The sequence below is a fragment of the Meleagris gallopavo genome, chromosome 1, assembly GCF_905368555.1.
Source record: "Meleagris gallopavo chromosome 1, MGAL_WU_HG_1.1, whole genome shotgun sequence".
Taxonomy (NCBI): Eukaryota; Metazoa; Chordata; class Aves; order Galliformes; family Phasianidae; genus Meleagris; species Meleagris gallopavo.
In genome coordinates this window covers 103,842,013-103,860,486 of record NC_139404.1, presented here as the reverse complement: position 1 = coordinate 103,860,486, position 18,474 = coordinate 103,842,013, and the positions used below count along the sequence as shown (strand labels likewise).

Genomic DNA, 18,474 nt, shown 5'->3' with positions numbered 1-18,474 from the left:
TCTGCCTTCCGGAGGAAGCCCCGCCCGCGCCGGGGAACTACACGTCCCAGCATGCACCGCACGGTGGGAGGGGGTGGGGCCTACAGCCGCGCCTGCGCACTGCCTCCCCGCCGGGCCCGGGCGCAGCGGTGACCTCGAGTGGCGGTGAGAGAAAATGGCGGCGTCGGGGATCGCCCTGAAGGTGAAGTGGGGCTGGGGGAAGAGGGGACGCGGCGCGTTACGGCTGGCCGTCACCTTCTTCCCGAGGGGGTTGGACAGCCGCTGTGTGTCTCGCAGGTGCGGCAGCTGAGCACGTCGGCGGCTCGGCCGGTCTCCAAGCTGGTGAAGGTGAGCGGGGCCGCGGGGTTTGGGTTTGGGGCCGGCTCCCCGCTCCGGGCCGCGCTCAGGCGCCGTCTGTCCCGCAGCCGCCCATCCAGGTGTACGGGCTGGAGGGCCGCTACGCCACCGCGCTGTATTCCGCCGCCACAAAGCAGAAGAAGCTGGAGCAGGTGGAGAAGGAGCTGGGCCGAGTGTGGGTAAGCTTCCCGAGCGCGTCTCGGCTTGGGGTCACGCAGGGGCTGGGGGCTGCGGTCTGCCTGATGCTGTTAGGACGCTCCTGCCTGCTGTGAGACGTGTCAGGCCTGCCTGCACTCTGCACTCTGCCCCTAGTGCCACTCCGGGGTCTGGTGAGCTGCTTGAAGGAGCAGTGGCTCTAAAAGGAGCATCCTCTCTATGAGCTCCAACTGGAGCTGCCATTTCACTTCCCATCTGCTCTCTCCTGTCCTCTATCCTTGCTGAAGGGGTGACTGTGTTGCCTGTGTAGGCCTGGAAAACTCGTGGCCTTTACAGCATTGCTTGTGTGTTCTCTTAGACTCTTTTGAAGGACCCTAAGCTGTCCAGCATTATTATGAACCCTCACACCAAGGGTGCAGTTAAACAGAAAGCTGTAAATGACGCTTTAGCTAAAGAGAAGATGTCCCCTATTACCATCAACCTGATGAGTGAGTAATCATTTACATTTTGAAAAACATCTGATACTGCTTTTGATTAGTTGTTGCTAACTGAATTTGCTTCTAGTGGGTGTGCTAAACCCTTCTGATACATGCATCTTCCAGACCTGCTTGCTGAAAATGGTCGCTTGCGCTACACTCCGGGCATTGTTTCTGCTTTTGGGAAGATCATGAGCGCATTCCGAGGAGAAGTACTGTGCACAGTCACCACTGCACAGGTGGGTTAGGAACGTCAGGGTTGAGTTTAATAGGTATGGGCATGAAAGGCAAACTTCTTTAGCTATAGTGTAAGCAGCTTGCTGCAGGAGGAATGAAAAAAAAATCTCACCTCTATAAAACACTCCAGTAGTGTTTCAATATACAGAAATTATTGGTTAGCAATTATACGTGTTCTTCTTGTTTCAGCTTAAGAGGTAGCATCTTTTTCTATGTGTGAACCCAGGGGCTGATGAAAGTCAGCTGGGTCTGCAGATAAAACTGCCTCTGCTTTTATTCTTGTCATTAAGGTCGTACTGATCAGGTTAGAGCTAACAGACCACCTCTTAGCTGTAGCGAGGCAGATCTCTGAGGTGGGATCAAAGATAACATCTCTGTATGCTCAAAGGCGGATAGTAACAGCACAAGGGGAAATGGCTTTAAACTAAAAGAGGAGAAATTTAGATTGCATGTCAGGAAGAAATTATTTCCCCAGAGGGCAGTGAGGTGCTGGCACAGCTGCCCAGAGAAGCTGTGGTGCCCCATTCATAGAGGCACTCAAGGTCAGGTTGGATGGGGCCCTGGGTAGCCTGAGCTGGTGGGGGGCAGCCCTGCCCATGGCAGGAGTTGGAACTGGATGATCTTGAAGGTCCCTTAAAACCAGACCATTCTGTGAAGCTGTAAACTTCAAGCTGGAGATGTGATTTCTGGCATTTCAGTAGTTTGTGCAGGGATACATCCATGCCCAGACCTGGTAGAGTGGGAAGCTTGCCTGCTGTATATGTATCATAACATATTAGCCCCTTGGGCTAAAATGAGCTTCCAGCCTGTACTGAATAAAAAGCTACATCCTTTGGGTGTGACAGGCTCTTTATAGGCCACAGGCACAGACTGTAACTGATAGCTTTCAGGGGCATAGGAGTTCACAAATGCAAAACTTTTTCGAAGTTTTCCCAAATAATTCATAAATTTTGATATAATAATTCCTAATGCCTCTTTTGTTAATAGTAGTTGGTTTCTTTTGACTCTCAACTAAGCTAGCCATTAAATAGGAGTTGTTACTGCTAGTAACACTAGAACCACTATTCTTCTGTGGAGTCTCTTTCATTTCTGTTGCAATAATATCTGAACAACTCAGGGAAAGCGAGGGCAGGCTCATGGTGCCTCTCCCCCGGATGCAGAGTTCCTCTATGGTGATGGAGAGAGGTGTACTTGGCTGAGCCCACACAGCTGTGTTGCAGCATCTTGAGTCCCTGTCCCATGCTTCACATGAAACTGCTTTTTCTTAAGCTTATAATCTGGACTGTGAGAAGCAGCAAAATCAATCTCTCCTCATACAGGCTAAATGCTGCTTTGAAATAGATGTGAGGGTCTTGTGTTGAGTGCTTAGTTTAGCAAGTCAGGATTCTTGATGCTTGCTTTCCAAAGATATTAACACCAAGCATTTGCTGGGAATATGTGTGCAGGTAGCACAATACTTCATGAAATTAAAGGAGCAGCAAATGCTGCTGTTTCTGTGCTGTCATTTGGTTATTGTTATCCAAGAAGGCTGCTTCCTCTGCCTTCCTGGGAGTGTCTTTAATGGAGTCTGAAGAGAAAATGAAGTGTTCTCATTATATACCCTTTGAATTTTTTACGTCCTTCATTTTCATTATGTTCTGTGCAATTTTTTTCAGCCCTTGGATGATGCCAGCCTTACTGAGCTAAAGAGTGCTCTGAATGGATTCTTGGCTAAAGGAGAGGTCTTGAAACTGGAGACCAAGGTAGGGGGTTTTGATTTGTAAATACACTTAATGCCAAGCTGTGCTTCTTGCGCTCTCTCTCATATTTACAAAAAATAAATGAAAGAGGAACCTATAGGACACTTGTGTATATTCATTTGGTTGCATTCAGTAGCTGTATAATATACTTCTGTGTTTTCTTGTACACCTGATTCTTCGATAACTGAAATCTTAACTTTGAAACACAATGACTGCAAAATTATCTTAAATAAAGGTCTTTTAAATGTTTACACTTAAAAAAAAAAAAAAAAAAAAAAGTATATTAGGGTAAGAAATTTTTGCTAATGGAGCTTCTCTTCAACCTTTCTTCTAGACCGATCCCTCAGTCCTTGGTGGAATGATTGTCAATATTGGGGAGAAATACGTGGATATGTCAACAAGGTCAAAGATCCAGAAACTGACCCAAATAATGAAAGAGACTGTCTAGCAAGCTGTCCTCTTTGTTCACAGCGAAACCTGTCACATGGAAACAATAAAATTATTCTTCTTGAATAGCTGTTTTAGAGTATTGATTCTAATGCACAGCAGTGGGAGAAAGATGATGAGGCCTCCAAAAGCTTGCTAGTGAGAGGTTAAGATGTTTGTATCTTAAAACTACTTATAAAAACATTCAGCATAGGACACTGATTCACAGCTACCTCATGTTACATTGGTGTTCTAATGACAAGGCAGTGTGTGCCTACTTCTGTTTAATGGGATATTGAGGATATTGACCTCAGGGTAGCTGGCCAGATGCAGTAATTATTAGCCAAAAGGAGGGGGCAGATCAAAGAGGAACCTTCTAGTCCTATTGTCAAAAACACCAATCTGAACATTCATTTAATGTTTTTGAGATCATATCACTCTTCTTCGGTGCTTCTCAAGAACATCACAATAGGCTGTTAAACTTAAAAATAATTTAAAAAAAAAAAAAACAGTGTTTATTCTTGCATAATTTCACTTGCACAAATACAGTCTCATCTGTCTAACAACTTGCACAGACTGAAGTCTGATCTGCACCTTCCACCTCAGTGAATGCAGTCTGGGATGTGTCGTAATTCCTCAAACAGGTGAATGCATTTTGAAGACTTGTTTCATTTGACACTGTCCATAAACAGAATTATTTAATCAAGTGCAGCAGAGGAAGTAACACATTCAGAGCAACCAAAGTACAATTGAAATTGTCTTACGAGAAACAGTGGCATCCAATTTGTTGTTAGTTATTCATTATACCAATTAGAAATGTTAAACCCGTTAGAAATGCTTTAAAATAAGCCCATTTCACAGTATGGATGTGTTCCTGTAGGATAGTTAGATGCAATGTAAATGAACATACAAGTGAATTACATCTTCTCTGGAAAAAGGAACCATTTCTCCTACCTGTCCAGCTCTTAAGACATACATATAATAGTTATTTTATAACGTCTTTGTAATTTTTAAGATCTTACAAATACTACATATAGTACAACACTTCCTTTCTTAAGAAGAAAAGGAAACTAATTGATACCATTTGTTTGGCAACAACAAGTGCACTAAAAAGTCACACCACCATCATGGGGGTGGGGATTCCCCAGTTCTAAGTATTAACATTGAAAAAGTACTACAGCTATCTTTTCTCAACGATGTATCAACACAATAAAAAGTACTCCATGAATAAGTCTGTAAAGGCCGTTGGAATCTAAACTCTATTTTGGCAAAGTGAGGACTGGAATAAAGCATTCTGCAAAAGCTGGGGGTTATCCTGGTGAAAAGCGTTAAGCCTTAACACATTGTCACCCGAATAGGAATTGCTTCAACCCAACTCGGGCGCTTCACACTGCCAAAAGCAGTGCACTCTCACTTGTCTTTCCATATGCTCCTCACGGAGTGACTTGCTCTTGAGATACTGTGCGATCAGCATTCTGACTGGCGCCAGAAGGACTCCATGGTCCTGTGCCCAACCTTCTCCCTTACTCCTGGCGAGTACAGGTTCCACCACCAGTCCCATCCCTGTGGAGCAGGCACCTATCCGGGAGGGATTTCACTTCTAGTCCATCACACGATGGAGAATCCATCCCACACTTCCTAAGGGGAGAAGAGCCTGCTGCTCACCAAGCTCTGGTTTTATCTCTGCCACTGGTTTTCCCCTATTTTCCTGCAGCCCAGCCTTCCCCTGTCAGCTGTGCTCACCACGATAGGCAGGAGAGCCTGAGAGCCTGACAGAAGGGCTCTGAGGAAGCAACAGCGCCTTGACTCACACATCAGGTTGGGATCAGAAATCCAATGCTAAATCTGGGGTTAGCAACGCTTTGCAGATTTACAAGAAGTGCAAGGATTCACCTACAGTCGCAGCAAAACCTTTTTCTGACAGCTATGTCATGCAACTAGGCTAGTTTAACACATTCTTTATTCATTTAAGTTCAGTCCTAAATATATCTGCCTATGTACAGAAAAATAATTTCCCAAGAATGGTCTTTATTTTAAAATACATAAGAGAACAAACAAAACTGTGTGCCTACAAACGTTTTTGTTAGATTGACTCTGTATTTGACAACAACAAAGTAGCTATGCTCTTATATGTACAAATAATCACATTATATATATGTATATATATCTATAGATACATCGATATGGATGTAGGACAGGAATGTTTGATCTGAACAAACGTGGGGCACGTGTGGAATGTACGTACAGAGCAAACGGCTCGAAGTGAAGGTGAGTTCACCTGATTCCCCACTGTTCTGCTTTTCAAGGGTTTTGACTGCTCAATGGAATAGTGAAACACCACAGTGCAAAAGGAGCAGTATGAAAGCAGACCCCGCTGTTGCGGTGAAAGTCTGGACTTGTCATATCTTCATCTGGAAAATGTATTTAATAATATTACAAAAACGTTGTTATCCACAATGTTCTTCCCCCCAAACACAACTCATGGGTAACAAAAAGTGTTGTTTTTTTTCCGAAGGGTGGCAATATTCTAGAATGAACATTTAAAAATTTCCGTCATAAAAACTCATGTTGAGAAGATATATAATAATTAGGGGCATCTAGAAAAAGTTCTGTAATGTATGGGTCATATTCCTTAGGGTCAGCCCAGTGATGCGCTCTGTCTCTTGAGATGCCCACGTCAGACCATCAACTGCACACAGCCTCTCAGGGCCTTACAGACCACCTCCCTACAGCACTGATCTTGGGGAAATAGTATTTCCAAAGCCAAGATCAGCTTTGTGGTTTTTATTTTACAGTGCTTCCAGATCATTATAACCTGCAGGTATATGACACAATTAGCCTGGTAAATACCATACTGGAGAATCTGGTGGCTATAACCCAATGACCATGCACTTTCAGAAAGATAGGGAAGAAAACAGATCTGCAAAGAACATGAACTTCTTAATCTTAACCTTGACTTGTCTGATGATCTCTTCAGCTACTGCGATCTACCAGTCCTTATAGAATTTGAATCAACTTTGTAATGTAGGCTCCTTGAACTCATCCCTGCATCTCTAGCATACCACATGAGCATCCAGCCAGCTTCTAGTATCCTTTGTTCTAGCTGGGACAGAAAGGTAATTAACAGCAATGGATCAGAGCCTATGGGATGACAGGGTCGGAAAGTGGAGCTCACAGTGCAGCCCTGGCAGAGGGAAGCTTAACATACCCTTGGCTTAGAACCACAGTATCATTAAGGTTGGCAAAGACCTCTAAGATCACTCAGTCCAACTGTCAGCCCACCCCCAGCACGCCCACTGCCCACGTCCCTCAGTGCCACATCCACACGGCTCCTGAACACCTCCAGGGACGGTGACTGCACCACCTCCCTGGGCAGCCTGTGCCACTGCCTCACTGCGCTTGCTGGAAAGACATTTCTCCTAATACCCAACCTGAATTTCCCCTGGCGTAACTTGAGGCCACCACCTCTTATCATGTCACTGTTACCTGGAAGAAGAGGCCTTGCCAGTCCCACAACTCCACAACACATGAAGTCCTGGATAGACAAGGGAAATTACAAAGACTGATTGCAAGTTAGAAATCCAAGAGCTGAACCCCAGCCCTTCATCATCATCACACGTGCATGACATCCATTGGCATTAGGAGGAACTAAACGTTCCCATGCACTGAGGGCAAGTTGGAAATGACAAGCGATGGTGGTTGGGAAGGTCTCAGTTGTGTTACCACATACGAAGATGCAATTTGACGTATCGATGATGGGGTCACAGTCCAAGAGGAGCCCCCACAGCTACCTGGCAACCACTTCCAACAGCAATTGAATCTCAGAGGAAAATGCAGCAACTTGAGGCTTCTTCTGGAAACCTGGACTGGATCTCTGCACCACATCCATGGTACTTTTTTCCTATTTGTCTACTTATTTTTTGCTGAAATTCATGCTGTGGAAATGATGTCATTAAAAAAATGATCCGACTTTCTAAACACTGAAAGGAATGTTCACTGTATGTCCAGCTACTGAGTAAAATTAGGACAGCAATAAAAGGTTAGACAATGACATTTAATGTTACCCATTAATAGATTTTATCACTTTTTTTTTTAATTCTACCACAACAACGTGTATTTTCATATACGTTATATTTAATAAAATGTATTGATATGGAATTAGGAAAACATGGGTTTAGTACTATTTACATATTTTAATCGAAACAATTTTCTTAACAACATTGAAAAATAGAAACTTAAAGTTCTCTTAATCATGTTTTCTGCCAGTTAGTGGTAACCAAATGCATGCCCAGGAAGTTGCACTCCCTCTAAAATGTGATCAGTTGAAAGTTTCTAACTAAAGTGTGTATCTCTGCTTTTCTGTTTCAAAAAATACATAAGTATGTCTGTCATTTCTGATACAAAATTCTACACTATCTTCAATAAATAAATAATAAAGCGATTCTGAAAAGTATGAAATGTAAACTTTGTTGTCCCTCCAACATACATTTTTTCCCATTGCTTGAAACATTACAGTGGTCTCGTAGGAAATTATAATACACAGACACTTCCCAGCACAGTTTACACTTATTACCATACTGTTTCTACCTATTCGTTATGAATATATCCTAATTTCCTAATGGAAATCAATAAGAATTGTAGTGCTAGAGAACACCATCTATACAGGGAAGGTGGAAACCAGTACTGAAAGGACATGCAAAGAACATCAAAACCTAACAACAGGCTCCACGAGAACATTCACATGCTAATGGAACAGGCTGACACCTCCCATTCAGAATTAAAGTCATTACAAAAATACCAGTGTATGCATGATAGGTAATGTACGAAATGATTCCAGGCAGAACAAAGAAAGATGAATTTTACTCTTAGGGGTCTGTCACATCCAGTCTTAGCAAAGCACTTAGTTGTGTACTTAAGGGAAACACAACCTATGTGTGCACTTAGGGACAGATGGTTTGCCAAACGTGGGAAGTTCGCTGGACGTTGGCCTGTACGTGTGCTATGTGTTGAGTTAAACACATATATAACCTTTTGTGTTCCCCAAGATGAAAAAGACATTACCCTGGAGTTACCCACTCCATACAATCACAAACACTCCGTTCTGTTCACGTCTACCATCTTTGCCACCAACTTTGTGACCAGCCCGGTTTGCAGCAAACACTGCTGTGAGTGACAATGTGCTATTGCCCTGAATTCAGCAACACGATGTCGAATGCAGTCAGGCACAGTACAGTTAAATAACTGGTCACCACTGATTGCTTTGCAAACTAGACTCTGTGGGGTAGAAATGAGCTTCCTGAGCTAGAGCCATCATTGTTTTCCTTCCTCACTGCAGGTGACGGAACATCCATCTGCATTCACACAACTGAGCAGCAGTAGTAAAACAGGATCAAAGTGGTATAGCACAACATTCAGCAGAACTCTATATTCCGTCCTTCACTCACTGTTCAAATACTTCTTCCAAAGGTACTGAGTGGGTGGACTCTGACTCTTCTGGAGTGCAACTCATCTCTGTGCACAAGGCCTGCACGTAATTTATTCTGGGGGCAATGTGAGTCATGAAGTGGTATGTTAATAGAATCTTCTCTGTTTATAGATATAGACTATTTATTTTCTAAATATTTTCAGTATCGCCATGAAGATCTCCAGAGATCTTCTTACTGCATAACTGCTTGTTCCATTCACAAAACATTTACACGCCACTTTGCTGAGCAATAGGCACAGAATTCCTTATGGGGGAAAACCCTGCAGAAAGCCACCAAACATACCAACATTGCCTTCTTCATGTAAATTAACGAGTAGAGTAACTGGAGCAAGCACGGGGACCTATGTGGTGTGCCAGCCTTTCAGGCTGCAGTACAACGAACAACCAGGTTACTTCATAAACCCAGGAAACTAACATCAAGTTCCACATAGAGAAATTGAGGGAGACTTCCTCACTAAACTGGGACTCGTTTTTCAGTGAGAATTATCAAGGCACAAAGATGCTCCTGTTTGCTTTGATAACCCTCTTGTGTGTGAAGGGCAAGCAGTAGTTTCATACCAAACCAATAAGGGTTTTGTGACAGCTTCTGCAGATACCTATATTGCAGTGAATTCAGACCAAAAAAAAAAAAAAAAGCATTGGTCCCTTTCCTTCTAAGGCTCATCAAACAATTGCAGGTCTAGTCGGACGACTATCTCTCCTGTTGGGACTTCATGGAGAAGGAGACACTTTGTAACTGGTCCCTTTGAACCCTGATCCTTCTTAATGTCTGCCACACGGATCTCTGTTCTGCCCAAAAAGTCTGAAACGCAAAAAGACAGCATGCTTAGAAATGAAACAACTGTTTTCTTTTGCAATAAAATGCTAAATTGCAGTAGGAGCTGAGTTCCCATTTACACACAACAAAAGGAGAAAAAAAGCCCTTGGTCCAATTATATTTTTGCAGTTGAAGGACAAATGCTGCCTGTCTGCACAGAAGAGATTTTCTTCTGGACCAGTGGAAGCATTTAAAAATAAATGATGCCGAAGGCAGAAAAAAATCCACCATGTACTTTGCAGATGCTTTGCTTAAGTAGCTTACTTATTTTATGATGTTAGAAAAAAGGCAAAAGGCCAATGCCCTGCCTGAACAAGTAGCTGTCAGGAGATGATAGAGCAAGGGATGGATCACAACAGCGACAAGGTCACTGGGGCAAATGGTACTGGCCACATGAATGACAGTCCTGCCCAAATACTTCCTGAGAGACTATTACTCCAAAAGACATAATTCAGTGCTCAGTACGTCTACTGCAAGTTATGAAATTAAAATGGCTTGGGAATCTTGAGTTCATTTCTGCTACTGCCTGTTACAGGAACCTCATGACATTTCTTTTCCTCCTCCATTAATTTGTCCATTTGCAAAAAGCATCCGGAGTTTCATGTAAAGACTTAGCAGAATTACAAACTGCACTTCAGTTACTGTCAAACCACACAAGAAAGGAAACCCAAAAACCCAGAGAGAGCACAATTCTTTTTGAGCCAACACAAGCATGGGAGTGAGAGTGTGTCGGGCCTCAAACATGCACAGGGGTTCAGTATTTACCTCAGCAAGAGTGCACCTCTTCAAAATGGCGGGTCTGAAACTACCCTTGGAAGGGTGGCTGCCCCCTACTTACCATCTGGGGAGAACTGGTCCCTCTCAAACACCGTGATGCAGAGTACGTCCTGCTCGAGGTCTTTGATAAAGAACTGGCAGTTGGAGTTCCACTTCGGATTGAGGGTGTCCTGCATTGTCTTGGTAATGTGGCACTGAGAGCCCATCGTCACCTCACAGTATGGATTACTCTTTCCTGGGAATTAGGAAACAAACAGAAAAATGTAATCATGTTTTCAAGTGTGTGTCTGAATATCCTCTTCCTCTTGCAGCCAACAGACCAGGTAAAGACAGTGGCCTTGCTGTTCTTTCAATAAGCAGGGACACAATTCTGCAAGGTACTGAGCACTTTCCACTCTTCATTAAGGAATTTGTGGCTTATGATCTCTTATGAAATAGTTTATGTGGTAAAAGCTGTTTGTATGAGCCAAATGATAAAGTGCAAGACAACTGCATGACTGCTATGAAAAGCACAGAACCACCTTTGTGCTTTTTAAGTTCATTAAAACAGCTTTGTTAAACAAAAATATACTGACAGATCACCTAAGTTAGTCAAATAGGAATGTCTCCTTCATACAGCGTATTATGAAAATCACAAGGCACTTACCATGGGATCTGCAAGGTTTTAGTTCAATGCCTTCAACAATATTTACCATCAACCTCCCAATGCCTGTTGCTCTTTGTGAGCGAACTGTGGTGAAACAGAAGAGGAGAGACAGAAATCCTTAATATATTTCCTGGCCCAGGGACTTCCCCATGAAGGATGAGAGCCTTGCACCCCATGCTGTACCTAAGTAGGCCTTTTCCCTCTTCTTCTTTTCAGTCTCTATGTAAAGTTCCGAAGCAGCTTTAATTTTCTGAACCCATGCAGTCCTTCAGAGGGAAAGGAGAAAAAGGTTGCAAAATATCATTTCCATTTTTACTCCCTACTGTACTGCAAATAACAGTAAAGCTGTCCCTCCTTCCCAACCTCTTACAGCCTAAAGCCTTCACCCCGCCACAGGCGCTGCTATGCTGAAGCTGTCTGCTTGGAAGAGATCTTGCTGGAATTCATAGCACCTGTAGAAACGTAATCATTCCAGCCTAGCAGATCCCATCACACAACGGAAGCTCAGGAGAACTATGAGCAGGCAGGGAGCAAAGATGTTTTATAACTTTTTATGCATTGGAGTTTTTCCAGGTAACACATTCTCAAGCTGGCATAATACTATCTATACAATGTGTTTGGGGTTTTTTTTGCTGATTTTTCTGCTTCCATTTTTTAACAAAAGTTATTTTTCAAGAACTTACAAGTCTGCAGACCAATCTTTTCAATATAAGTCTTTGTAAGCTTGCCAGAGACACAAGTCACTAGCTGAAGTTGTCACTCTTCTGGCTTACTCATTATAAATGGAACCAGGTTAAAACTGAGTTTTGTTGGCAGGTTTTTGCTTCAGGTTTTAATCTGACTTGTTCCTGAATCTCATTCAACATACAGATATGCAGATGCTTGCACTAACATAGAAAACTGATAGACATTAGCAGAACAAGATAGGCCCAAATCTTTTAGCTTCTTTACACTACCACAAAATGGAATCATCAGCCCTCCTAGTGATCTCATCATTGGTATTACTGGAATTCAGGAAGTACCATTATTTCTCCATTGTTTACATGTACTGAGTATCACCTTATTCTCAAGCACAAGGATATGTAATATTAACTGTTTGGACACTGCTATATGTGTGTACATCAAATACATTTGCACCAGACTTTTAAAACTCAGTACTAACATGGCCTGTGCAGGTACTTACCTTTCATTAATGCTTTCAGCCCGGAGTGTATAGACTCTGTCAATGTGGGAGATATGGAAAATGGGCTCATCTCCAGAAGGGTCTGTGGGTAATTTTACTAGTACTTCATTTAGAAAAATGGGCTGGAAAACATGAGGCAAAGCTAGTGTTCTATTGCACAGTATCTAAACAGAGGCATGCAAGATAGAGCAATTCAGAACAGATTTCATTTGTGCCCACTATAGCTCCCCCCCTTCAGCTGGCCTCCCATCTGTCTTAAAATATGTCATTTTTTAAAATGTTCTTATTATTAAGGTGCGTCCACAGTCTAGAAACATTTCTCCTCAAGTAAGAAAACAGCTTTATGAAGTATAGAAAGCCCTCCTTTCCCAAAGGGAGCAGCAAATACTGCTCTCTGCATCTCTCCTTGTTATGTGACCTCTGTTGAAGAGGTGGTTTTGGCCAAATTTCAAAAGCATCTTCCCTTACCTAGCAGACAACCAGCTTGCTCAACATTGGTCCCTGGAATCCCCAGCATATGCCAAAGCTTTCAACATTCTTCTATAAAGGCCCACACGTACAGTATGTGGGTGCTGCCTCCTGAAATTCTGTTAGTATATAACTATCCAAGCTACCATTTAAGAATGGTACTTACAGTTTTGTACATTTTGTACTGCAGATTAGACTTGGGGCTGAAGACCTTGTCTGTGCCAGAAGAGCCAAGAGGTTTTATGATCTGAGTCAAGAGGAGGAAATCGTTGAACAGAAAGCCATACAGTTCCTTGTTACTCTTGGCTTTATAGAGCTTCCCACTGTGCAGAAACTTGCGTGGTCCCAAGCAGTTTGTAACAGAATTAAATACGAGTTGCTGCGAAAAGTAGAAGAAGAAGAACAACGCACTGTATAAAGTAAAACAATCGAGGTTCCCCTGAAAGAGATCAAATACAGTTTTGAGTCCTGACATTAGTTTTACTTTGTGTCACAGGGATGATGAGCAATGTCTCTGCCTTGCGCATGACAAGCAGTGCAAGTCATAAAAATGTTATGTGAAATTTAAGGCAACCTATCAGTTGCACAAGGCATGTCCTGGGCGGCTAGAGAAAAGCCAAAAGCATTTTTGCCTCCTTTTGAGTTTCTCTACCACGCACATGCACCTCTGTGAGCAGAGCCAAGTTGAAGATGACTTGTCCTGGATTAGCAATAGTTACACAAATGACCTCTCCAAATCATGAGCTTTCTTAATAAGAACAGCATTCATTAATTGTGTCTGAATTTCACTCACTAAAACATAACAAAAGACTTCCAGATAACCTGTCTTTGTGCCCATGTAGTAGCAGGGCTTAGAGGGCAGCTGCTGACCAGTGGCTGGAATCAGAAAGATGCAAGACTCATCTGGAGGCTAGCAGGTCTGTAGAGGCTTGCTAGCCCTTTCATTTTTAAGTTCATTTCCATTGGTCAGGATGCTGTGGGCTCTGCCGTCCTTGCTAGCCAGGCAAGTAGATCTGCAGTAGCTCCTTCTACAGGTTAGAAACATCTCAGTCAGAAAAGTATTGGGGGAAGGCTTGGTCACTGCTTGCCACAGATTTAATGTGTTACTGGCATTAACTTGTCAGCAAGCAGTCAGTTGGCCATTCAAGTAATATCACTGATGTTCCAGGGTTAGACATCATGTACAAAAGACAAAAGCAGCCATCTCCATTCAAGCACTAGTTTTAAGACAGCCAAACACAACTCTGGCCCTTCTTTCCCCCAAAATACATTTTTAAGATGAAACACAACATTGTCCAGTTTATAAACCAAGCAATGCTTATTATTTGTTATCTTGAACTGAAAACTCAGTACACATTTTAAAAATCAAGTTGTGATCTGTCTGCCACTAGTGTCTTCACCATTATAGGGAGGTCATCAACGTATCCTCTGTCCAGCACAAATATTCTATTTTCAGCAGAGAGGCTTAACATGTTATCTTGAAATATAACATGTATTAGTAGGCAGTGATTCTCTCTGTCAAGTCTTGAGAGGGACTTCATCTGTATTCTCACATTTTCAGAATGTAAACAGTTTTATTACAAAAAACAGATACTGTGATGACTTTAAAGTACTCCAAGATAGTCAGGTATGGCTTCAGGATGAGATACAGTACAATAATTCTTGCAAAGAGCCACAAAACTGAAGAGCCGTGGTTGAAAACTGCAGCACTTAATCTGGCACTAGTCCAGAGGCAGGAAACAAAAGCAACATTTATCATGTAAGAGACAATAATACCAGCAACAAAAAAGGATTACGTGCATAAATGAAAGGAGCCAAAGACAGATGAAAACAAATGATTTAAGATTATATGATATGATTACAACATTTTCCCTTGATGCAGAGCCATAAGTGAGCCATGGTTTCTTCCCAAACAGTGAAGTGTGTCCATTACTCTAGATAGCATGTTGTTTACCTCAGAGAGGCCTTCGCACTGAACATGAGCCTGGATCCACTCCAGCCTATCTGAATTTTCTTTCTCTCGCACTCCTTCATTTACTTGAGAACATAATTCTTCTGCTTTTTCAAGAGCATGCTTCAAGTGACTGTGGTCAGGATGGTTTTCAGGAGTGTTTTCTATTATCTACAGGCAAATAAAATATGTTAGCTATTTCTATTATCCGCATTTAAAATATATTCATCTTGAGAATCCTTAATTTCTGTTTTATTTCTTTATTTTCATCAGAGCTGGTCAGAAGCTTCCACATTTCTCTTCCTGCTTGACAAACGTGAAAAATAAGAGACAAACTCACAGTCGGTAGGTGAACAGCTGTCTGCAGAGCCATTACATCAGTGTACTACTCACTCTTCTGACATAAGCATGCAAATTCCAGCCATAAACAGAAACATAGCTGATTATGGAATCTCTTAAATGACAACATCCAATTTGTAATTGGATTCATTCCTATGAAAGTCTGGGGTCAATTTCAACAGTACTATTCAAGATAGTAAGTGTTAGGCAACAAATAAAAGTTAGGAAAGGGTTGTAAGTTATCCAGTAATGTAAGCTGCAATGATTTGGCATTCAGGATTGTATACTGAATGCCATTTTTGAGACTACGAGGAAGGAATGATCAAGGCAAAAAGGCAAAGATGAGCATAAGATGGACCCAATATTTCCATTTTCTGAATTTCAGACTTTTCATTCAGCTTTTATTGCCTTCCGGTTCTTTGTGTGCAAGTAAGTTTCACCCCTATTTCTAGTGGAAATCCAAAGACATTTTGTTGAAGGTAAATGAATTACTGCATTTGCTCTAGTGTGGTAAAATGTAAAAAGGCAGCCCACTTTCCCTAGCATATCAGATATCTAATAGTGACAATGTAGGGAAACTATCCTGTAATTAAGCTACAAGCAAAGCAGCATCAAAAAACATCATCTTTGCAAAAGAACATACATTTTTAATTATTAGTGGGTATCTTGTTACCCGTTGCATAGGCTTTAGTAGAAAACTTGATAGTGGCATTCCTTTACAGCGAGGATCCATTGCTAACCTCTGAAACATTAGAGAGGTAAAATGGTGTTAGTCAATTTGCTTAAAATCCAGCAAAATAAGGAAAAGGTAAGGCAACAAATGAACATAATGCTTCAACTGAATCCATTAGATCACAAACAAGGTCAATGCATTAGAATTTCTTGTACAATGCATTCTTCACCTAACTTGTCATCACAAACAAAAAGCATCTTCTCACCATTATTTGTCCAGTTCTCAGCATGTTACTGTAAAACCACTGCTAAAATAATTATTTTACAGCCATACAGCTCACTGAAAAAAGGTATGCCTTTAACAAAGAAGTATTTCTTCAATGAGTGCTTAAGTCTCTTCATTCTTAAGATCCTTCATTCTAATTCAACATACACCACTATTTCAGACAATGTTTTGTAAATTTGCGATGCAGTTTGTGGTGTACAAAATACATAGTGAATGCTTCTTCTCTTACTTTTACAAACTCCTTGAATTCGGCGACTTCATCTGTTTTCTGCTGAATGAGTGCTGCCCCATTGAGCTGGCAGCTACAGAACCGAATGTATGGCTGCATGTGTGGCAGCTGAGCTGTCAGGATGTCGCCAATCATTTTCACTGGCATCTTCTCTCCAGACATCTTCTTACGCACACGCAAGGCCCTAAACACAAAAAGGTCACGTGTGTTTGATAAGTCAGCAGATCTCTAAATAATGATTCGTGATCTATGAAATAAGTAAGTTGATTGTTATTCATTGCTGAAATGAACAGACCTCTGAATAATAAACAGATCAGCCACAGGACTTATTGCACATTATTAGAACATAATAATCAAGATTGCACTCTCAACCAACATAAGTTTTTCCTCTTGTGATCACCAATCTATTATTTGACATTAACTTAATGCAATGCCAGATCAGATACAATGTAGGAAGGAACGTCATGATTCTTACTATTAGAAAGTATATAAATATGTTCTTGAACAAGGGATAAAAACCCTACCACCACCTTGGGCCCAAAGCTATTTCTAGCTTTTACCCTGGTTTCCCAAGGAATGGCATTTTATTGTCATCTGCTGTTTTATTATCAATATATGTCATGTTATCAATATATATGTCTCTACCCTATCACTGTCATAACTTGTTATTTTGTGAGCCATTTTCAAACACATTACAAAAGCGGAAAAGTTAAAAATTTCCTACACTTTCAATGAGAATTAGCAAATCAGTAGGGAAAAATAAAGGAGCTTTATTACCACTCTCGCTTTTTAAGATGCAGGTGTAAATTGTTACTCATTTTGTTGGGCAACGGCCAAAAGAAGCAATCTGTTTGTACATGCCTTCAAGGAAGTTCTGATTTATCTTATAGTGTTTCAGGATTGCATAACTTGACCTCTTTTTCCAAAAAAGAGGCTTTCTCTCCTGCTGAAATAACAAGGATGGGTGAGAACAATCAGAGAAGGAAGATGAGATCTGGTGGAGGCCACTGAGAATGAAGGGGGAAATAAGGGTACTTGCACTGTGTGGAGTTTCATGGTAAAGAGTTGGGTTGCAGTAGTTGGAGACTTTGGTAAGAAGGGTGCAGGGTACACTGAGCACAAATGCATAGGAACCAGGCTTTCTTGGCCCTGCTTCTCACAAAACAGCTCGTTCATGTGTTAAAAAGTTCACAATAACTAAAGGAATACATTGGGCAACTCAGAATAATGGCGGCAGTGAATGTTGGTTGTAGTTTGCTTCCCATTCACAGATAATGGGACTGGAAGTCAGTATGGGGCTGTGACAGAGAAAGAGAAAGCAGAAGTATGGACTGTGGGCAGCCCTGAGAGGCACTACTCTTCAGGAGAAGCTGACCTTGCCTTCTGCAGTGCAGGTATCCTAACAGCAAATTAAGTGCAAATCCTCACTCAGCAAAGAAGTGCTGCATTTTTCTCAGCAACAATAAAAAATTATAGCAAACAATAATATCTTGCTTTTTCCAACATGGAAAAATGCCTGGCTCCTTTGGTGACTATTTTCTTAAGTGGCAAATATTTTCATGCAGCTAAAAGAAGAGGCCCATGATTTTGTAATTGATAAGTACAGAGAGAAAAAAAAAAAAAAAAGAACTTACTTCAGTAGTTTTATATTGCACATAATCAGTTCCTTCCAATTAACAAAAATCATAGCAACTTCCTTTTCTGTTAGCAGCTCAGATTCCATTAGTGGTTTCTGGAAGATCTACAGATTCAGAAAATTAAGCAGTTTAGAAAGTATATGTTAATTATAATCAAAGTTGCTAAGACTGATGATGCTTACTTCCTTAGTAGGAAGTAAGACAACTGGAAGTAAGACAACTTTACATCAGAGTAGCACTTGGTACTCAGCAGAACAGACCTCAAGCACACCCTGCGCCCATTATCAGATCTAACTGATAATACCTTTGTGAGTAGCTTATCTCTTTGAAAAATAATAATCTGAGTTGGTCTCAGTGGTTGTTCACTGTGGCCTGGATACTCTGTTTTAACCTTGGGAATTTTAGTGACAGGTCTCCTGTGAAATATCCCAGGATTACTTTGATAAACAACTGAAAATAAGTTTTACTTTGGACTCCTTTATGGAAGTTCTGATTTATCTCAGATTGTCTCAGGTTTGCATAACTTGACCACCTTTGCAAAATAAAGGCTTTCCCTCGCTGTCAAAAAAATTGCCCACATCACTTGCCTGTATGAATTTCCCCAGATAAAAGAT

At 41.5% G+C, this 18,474-nt stretch overlaps 2 protein-coding genes across 8 annotated transcripts in view; one reads left to right on the top strand and one right to left on the bottom strand.

The window, feature by feature from the left end:
- The first annotated feature begins 43 nt into the window (after nucleotides 1-43).
- Nucleotides 44-3,457, top strand: ATP5PO (ATP synthase peripheral stalk subunit OSCP). Its single transcript, XM_031556789.2, has 7 exons — nucleotides 44-181; nucleotides 277-327; nucleotides 405-515; nucleotides 851-980; nucleotides 1,095-1,207; nucleotides 2,861-2,947; nucleotides 3,279-3,457. The coding sequence occupies exons 1-7, from the start codon at nucleotides 155-157 to the stop codon at nucleotides 3,390-3,392; spliced, it is 633 nt and encodes a 210-aa protein (XP_031412649.2). The 5' UTR covers nucleotides 44-154; the 3' UTR covers nucleotides 3,393-3,457.
- A 3,948-nt stretch (nucleotides 3,458-7,405) lies between these two features.
- ITSN1 (intersectin 1) overlaps nucleotides 7,406-18,474 on the bottom strand; it is a 118,226-nt gene continuing 107,157 nt past the window's right edge. For 4 of the 7 annotated variants that reach the window (XM_085242220.1, XM_085242213.1, XM_085242249.1 and 1 more), the window contains 10 exons: nucleotides 17,858-17,964; nucleotides 16,224-16,407; nucleotides 15,680-15,778; nucleotides 14,701-14,868; nucleotides 12,913-13,185; nucleotides 12,279-12,400; nucleotides 11,279-11,361; nucleotides 11,096-11,179; nucleotides 10,511-10,684; nucleotides 7,406-9,657 (listed from right to left, as the gene is read on the bottom strand). In XM_085242220.1, coding sequence (XP_085098346.1) covers nucleotides 9,509-9,657; nucleotides 10,511-10,684; nucleotides 11,096-11,179; nucleotides 11,279-11,361; nucleotides 12,279-12,400; nucleotides 12,913-13,185; nucleotides 14,701-14,868; nucleotides 15,680-15,778; nucleotides 16,224-16,407; nucleotides 17,858-17,964 — 1,443 coding nt within the window. In that variant the 3' untranslated portion in view covers nucleotides 7,406-9,508. The remainder of the gene's footprint in view (nucleotides 9,658-10,510; nucleotides 10,685-11,095; nucleotides 11,180-11,278; nucleotides 11,362-12,278; nucleotides 12,401-12,912; nucleotides 13,186-14,700; nucleotides 14,869-15,679; nucleotides 15,779-16,223; nucleotides 16,408-17,857; nucleotides 17,965-18,474) is intronic. The other 3 variants (XM_085242216.1, XM_085242238.1, XM_085242233.1) reach the window with 2 other exon arrangements.

What these genes read in the sequence shown, in the direction of transcription:
- ATP5PO (XM_031556789.2), top strand. Translation starts at nt 155, where the DNA reads ATGGCGGCGTCGGGGATCGCCCTGAAG. An exon ending in CGGTCTCCAAGCTGGTGAAG is followed by an intron (nt 328 to 404) that starts GTGAGCGGGGCC and finishes TCTGTCCCGCAG; the next exon opens with CCGCCCATCCAGGTGTACGG. An exon ending in TCTTGAAACTGGAGACCAAG is followed by an intron (nt 2,948 to 3,278) that starts GTAGGGGGTTTT and finishes CCTTTCTTCTAG; the next exon opens with ACCGATCCCTCAGTCCTTGG.